This window comes from Notothenia coriiceps, unplaced genomic scaffold (assembly GCF_000735185.1).
Source record: "Notothenia coriiceps isolate Sejong01 unplaced genomic scaffold, NC01 NC01_scaffold00011346, whole genome shotgun sequence".
In the NCBI taxonomy this organism is placed as follows: domain Eukaryota; kingdom Metazoa; phylum Chordata; class Actinopteri; order Perciformes; family Nototheniidae; genus Notothenia; species Notothenia coriiceps.
This window is the reverse complement of record NW_011344047.1, coordinates 15499-21347: the sequence shown is the minus strand read 5'-3', so window position 1 is coordinate 21347 and position 5849 is coordinate 15499. Positions and strand designations below refer to the sequence as shown.

The following is a 5849-nucleotide window of genomic DNA, read 5'->3' as shown; positions in this document are numbered from 1 at the left end:
TTGTTTTGATCGATCAACTGGTTAGAGATGTCCCGCCCCTTATCACGTAGTGTGTTTGAGCGCTAGCCAATGGAAGCGTGAGTATTACATAGTGATGTAATCATGTTACAGAAGTAAACAAAGGAGTCCAATGGAGGCAGAAGGGGGGGGGGTGTGGGAGAGAAACTCCCTCTGAAGGGAACTCAGACCTTTGCGGACCATTTGCATGCACTAAAACCTATACTGTATAACAGACTACAGGAAAAGGGGAAACCACAAAAAGCAGAATAGGGCATCTTCAAATATAAGAAGTAAACAAAGGCGAAAGAAGAACAGACTGGAAGAAGACAGAAAAGTCAAGAGAGCTTTAATAGATTTATTACAGAGGGGCAGGGGAAACATGGAGACTGAATAAAGAGAGGACATTAACTCAGCAGTGATTGGGTGAGCAATAACTTAACTCTCTGTACAAAGACTAGTGCAACACACATACAGATCACTGAAGGAGGGGAGGGCGGGTGGATTTGGCACATTGCATTTTTCTAGAATCTTCTAGACCGAGATACCGCTGTGGAATGGAACAAGACAACAGCAAGCAGGTGGAGAATAGTTCAGACAGGAAGTGAGAGCAAAGAAGAAGTGAGAGCAGCTATGCAGCCATGTCGTTCAGGGCCAGGTCCAGCTCCTCGCTGAGAGCCTTGCCCTTCAGCTTCTGAGCATACACTTCATCTGGAGGAGGACACACACACAGAGACGAGGGATGGAGCAGACAGACGCACAGATTGGAAAAGAGAAGGAGGTGAAGGGACAGGAAACAGAAAAAGAAAAGAAAAAAGGAAATTAATGAACACTGAATGGAACAAGACAACAGCAAGCAGGTGGAGAAGAGTTCTGACAGGAAGTGAGAGCAAAGAGGAAGTGAGAGCAGCTACAGGGCAGTCATGTCGTTCAGGGCCAGGTCCAGCTCTTCACTGAGAGCCTTGCCCTTCAGCTTCTGAGCATACACTTCATCTGGAGGAGGGGACACACACACACACACACACACACACACACACACACACACACACACACACACACACACACACACACACACACACACACACACAGAGACGAGGGATGCAGCGGACAGATGCACAGATTGGAAACAGAATGAGGTGAAGGGACAGGAAACAGAAAAAGTTGTATGAGGTATTTATCCACTTGCAATATGCAGATGTGTACATGTTTAAATCCAAATCAATCAAGTCAGCTTGAGTTATGGAGCAACGTTGGTTAGTTCTTTGGTGAATTTGAACTAACCAAACATGTATGTATTATTACAATACCCACTATTTTATTCCAATGTTCAGTTTTTAATTGTACATTCTGATTTATCTTATTTCACTTGCATAAAGTAACTTATTTCTGCATTTTGCTTGCACCTTGTGTCCCTTGCACCATTCTCATCCACTTTTTTATTTATTTTTAAGTCTTAAGTATGATGCATTGTATGTTTTTGAGGAGCCTGAGATTTGAAAAAACTAAGCTGCAGCAATGTTGTGACAATAAAGCCTTTAAACCTCTTTGAATGTTTGAACTGACAGACTGATCAAAGCAGCCTTAGACTGACTTAAATGAATGTTGTTGTCAAGGGAGTTTGGTGAAAGGACAGACAACAGCTTCACTTCCCCATTCACTGTCAAAACTGCAGTAAAACGGGAAAATGTTCTGAATATAGCGTACAATTAATCTGATATTGCATTTTTTTTATGTTGGCCTAACATAGATAAACCGATACACAGCAGAACATGGCTTTGCTTCTGCTTCTCTAAACTGGGCACATGCTGACCGCAATCCACGGGAAGTGTGATTAATAACTTCCTCTGCCCCAATTTAAAACATCACAACCACAGTGTCCATTGAATGTCGTCACCTCAGCTGAAGCTCACTGAGGAAAAGTTATGGTTTTATCCCAGATCTCTATAGACTGGATTTCAATGCACACAAACCAAACAACTCACTCTGTGTTATTAATGAAATCTTTACATGCCAGAGACAACAGTATCACCATCAGGCCATGCCCAACACTTCTAGATCTAATATTCAATTGTTAGTGACATTATTAGTTCATTCAGGTAACCCTCTGGAAGCCATGTTGGATGTCACACTTCCTGGAAACATGTGCACAGCTTGTGCTTTTCTTTTATCTTTGACATAGACGTCTGAAGAAAATCTGATATTTAGCTACTTTCCATCACTGGAAGTAACATTGAAACAGGTACTTGGTATGTGGTAGAGTGTGTAAGCGAACTATGCAGGGCTAGTTCATAACATAAACAATGAGAAAATAAGCTTTAAAATAATCTGTGGTGCATTTTATTTGAGATTGTTGTTCTGCATTGTGTACTTTTATAGTTCATATACTTAGCTAATAATACTAACTTTTACCTAAGTAACATGTTCAATGAAGTACTTGAAAAGGACTATCTTTACAGTGTGGTATTAGTAACCTAAGTGTACTATCTACTTCCTCGAAAAACTGCCTAAACCACAGGCTGCAGAACTCTCACTGTGCACAGTGAGTCGATTCTCATGTTGCACAACCAGGCAGATACATTGATTTCAACAGAAGTGATTTGGTCCTTCCGATCATCAAACACAGCAAACCCAGTTATCACTTCACTCTGAACAGCAGAAGTGGAGTTAGTGAAGCTGTCTGATACTTTCTCATTGTTCAGTGCAGCCATGTGAGTGCTGTCAGAGGCAGAAAACACAGGCGAGTGATTTATACCTTCCAAATCGTCGATGGTCTTCTCCAGCTTGGCCACAGACCGCTCTGCAAACTCTGCACGAGTCTCCGCCTGCGACACACAGCAGCACAACGTGAGACCGTGCACAAACTCACATTATGTATGAACACTTCCTGAAGTTTACAGTGAGTCATGGTTAACAGAAACAGTGACTAACAACTCACCTCTTTCAGTTTGTCACTAAGAACTTTAATTTCTTCTTCATATTTGTCCTCCTTTTGTGTATACTATAATCCAAACATAAAACAAGTCAGCAAGGCAACGTTGAAATACATTTTAACTCCAGTGATAACTACAAAAATGAGACAGCAGTGATAAATGCATGATCAATAAAGTACTTTTAAGTTATGTATAACTTTGAGAGATGGTTTGATTATCGTTAAGAAAGGCAAGTAAGATAATGATGAATAATTGTGTGTGAAGCATCAAATGAAAAAGAAACATATACGGTTTATGAAAGGCAAAGAGGGGCAAGGTCATTTCAAGCCATTTTAAAGAATTTCTGTCTAACTTATAGTATTCTAATGAAGACTGCATGTGTGTGTGTGTGTGTGTGTGTGTGTGTGTGTGTGTGTGTGTGTGTGTGTGTGTGTGTGTGTGCCACCATGTGTGTTTGCATTACTAATAACATTATGTGCATTCAGGTACAGTCAGTAATTCTGTGTATTATATTTTATTTAATGAACCGCAAACTGGGTCGGAGAGAAAGACCTGCAGGTGTGTGTGTGTGTGTGTGTGTGTGTGTGTGTGTGTGTGTGTGTGTGTGTGTGTGTGTGTGTGTGTGTGTGTGTGTGTGTGTGTGTGTGTGTGTGTGTTAGCTTCATGGCTTTAGTCTGGCTCTGATTGGCTGATCGGCCCCCAGCTGCTACCATACCTTCTCAGCCTGGGCTTCCAGAGACTTCAAGTTGTTGGTGACATTTTTCAACTCTTCCTCAAGGTCACCTGATTTACTGAGCAAGGTGAGAGAGAGGAAAAGCAAGAGGGGAAGAAAGAGTGAAAGGTAGGAAAGCAGGAGAGCTCAGACCCTGTTTTGAAGGACCGCTCCAACATTTCTCTGTCTGAAAAACGCCAGGGCGATTTAATCTAAAAAGTGCAGGCTGGCAGATTACAGTCACAATTAAGATATAGAATAATCACAAAACAACGTCTGTTGTTATTCTATATTTTCTCGTAAGTCCCATGTGCAAACCCAAACCAACAACATTAGTCTCTTAATACGTTCTGAATCCCTCCTCTATCTGTGGCACAGCCTCAGCAGTTTTGGTTCCTACTGAAAACTTAAATATTTTTTACAAGCGTAAGTCAAAACTATTTTCAGTAGCGGATTTAGCCACATTTTGTTGATAGTGAATATTTAAGCAGCAGGATTGTGTGTGTGTGATTTAATCAAACTAAAGTATAGTGTGTGTTCACTATAAGGCACATGTCAGCCAGAGCAACAGATGTTTTTTTTATTAGTCAGGACATCATTTCCTGTCCAGCGGCTGTTCCTCTTGCTGCTATGACTCATTGCAACACTTCTTTTATAACCCTTTCTGAATAATGCAAATGAAATGAAAGTCTTCTTGAGATGTACTTTCATATAAATAAGCATCCACTACAATACCTGCTGTTAGAAATCAGAACGTTAACAATGATGACTCTGAGAATTTACATAAAACCACAGCTGCCATGAAAATTTACGTTATATAATTTGGGAGGAACTTTTGTTTGCTAAAAACCGCCAGGGAACATTCAATCCATAACATTTAAAAGGACCGTTCTTATCTCAACATATGAACCATATAACTCTGCACTCTGCAATAAAAGGAGCAGCAGCAATAGTCTCAACTCCAGAAAATACATCCAGGCAGCTACACTGGGGTTGTATTCAAATAAACGCCTTGAACGCTTGGCACACACTTTTACCTGTTAGAAATTAAAATCAATATTTGATGATATAAAATAGATTAAACACCAGTACTTTTATAACTGTTTTATTGTGAAAATACTTCCGGTTAGCTTACGCCTGTGGTTAAAGTTTTATTTTGAAAAGCTATTCCGGAAAAGATCTCCGAAATACCAACAGTAGCTTGATTTCAGGTTTTAAGGAAAAGTAACGATTGCAGCGTTAAAAATGTATTAAATGAAAAGTCATGAAAGAGATAAGGAGGAGAAAAGGCGTGTTTAGTTATGTATTGAATGTACAATGTCAAAATACTCTGTTATGTGCCATATCGGACATTGGTGAAAGGAGGGCGGAAGATTACGCCACAGCCGCCATTGAAGAGGAGGAGCCAAATGAGATATAGTGAGGTGACGGTGACGGAGCCTTGTGGGGTCTCTTCTGCTCGTGCTCGGCCGACAGGCCCGGCACTGTGAGAGGGAGCTTTTCTCTTCCCTCTCTCCTCACTACCTCCTGTTTGTTTTATTACCGCGCCACTTAATTAAAGTACCCATTTGAACCTTCTCAGAGACTCCATTGGTCTCCTTATTTTAAGTCTCTCTCCTGGACGCGAGGACAAGGAATATCTTAATATACCTCATTGGGATGTTTTTTGGCTTTAAAAAATGGTAGTAGATCTACCGTTTTTAGAATATAGTGGTGCAGGAATGAGTCCTAAAACCCTGAAACGAGTTAGAGTTTTACCATTTCAGGTTGCTTGTTTTGAAGTTTGTATAACATGTTTTTGGTTAGATGCCTGAACTAAGATCTGGGTCAACAAAAGCTAAATATATGAACACGTTTTGTTCCAGACATAAAATACATGCCACTAAAACTCAGTAAACACCCCACTCACATAGAAACTGTGACTACTAAATGTCATCACGCCGAAGATTAGCGGCCTTCGATTATGGCCTAGCGTTAGCTTTTTTATTTGGTGTTTGCATTTAGCTACGCTTTGATTCTGCTTGGAAATACACATTTTTACGTTAGCTTCATTTTGCCGCCACTTTTTAAACCTACGCCCCTAGACCTCTCGTTGTTGGTTTTGGTCTTTTCATGACAACAATATAGAATAACACCAGCCCTATCCTTCAGAGACGTTTTGGATGACATGCTTGAGTGCAGGCGAGTCGGAAACACAGAGAAGGGGGGGG

The 5849-nt window shown here is 40.7% G+C and overlaps 1 protein-coding gene across 1 annotated transcript in view; it reads right to left on the bottom strand.

Annotated features, from left to right (window-relative positions):
* Positions 1-329: 329 nt before the first annotated feature.
* Positions 330-5849, bottom strand: part of LOC104946686 (tropomyosin beta chain-like) — a 15606-nt gene continuing 10086 nt past the window's right edge. Inside the window, exons 6-9 of the mRNA XM_010772561.1 lie at positions 3643-3718; positions 2933-2995; positions 2750-2819; positions 330-708 (exon numbers count right to left, since the gene is read on the bottom strand). Of these exons, the coding sequence (XP_010770863.1) occupies positions 629-708; positions 2750-2819; positions 2933-2995; positions 3643-3718 (289 nt within the window). The 3' untranslated portion in view covers positions 330-628. The remainder of the gene's footprint in view (positions 709-2749; positions 2820-2932; positions 2996-3642; positions 3719-5849) is intronic.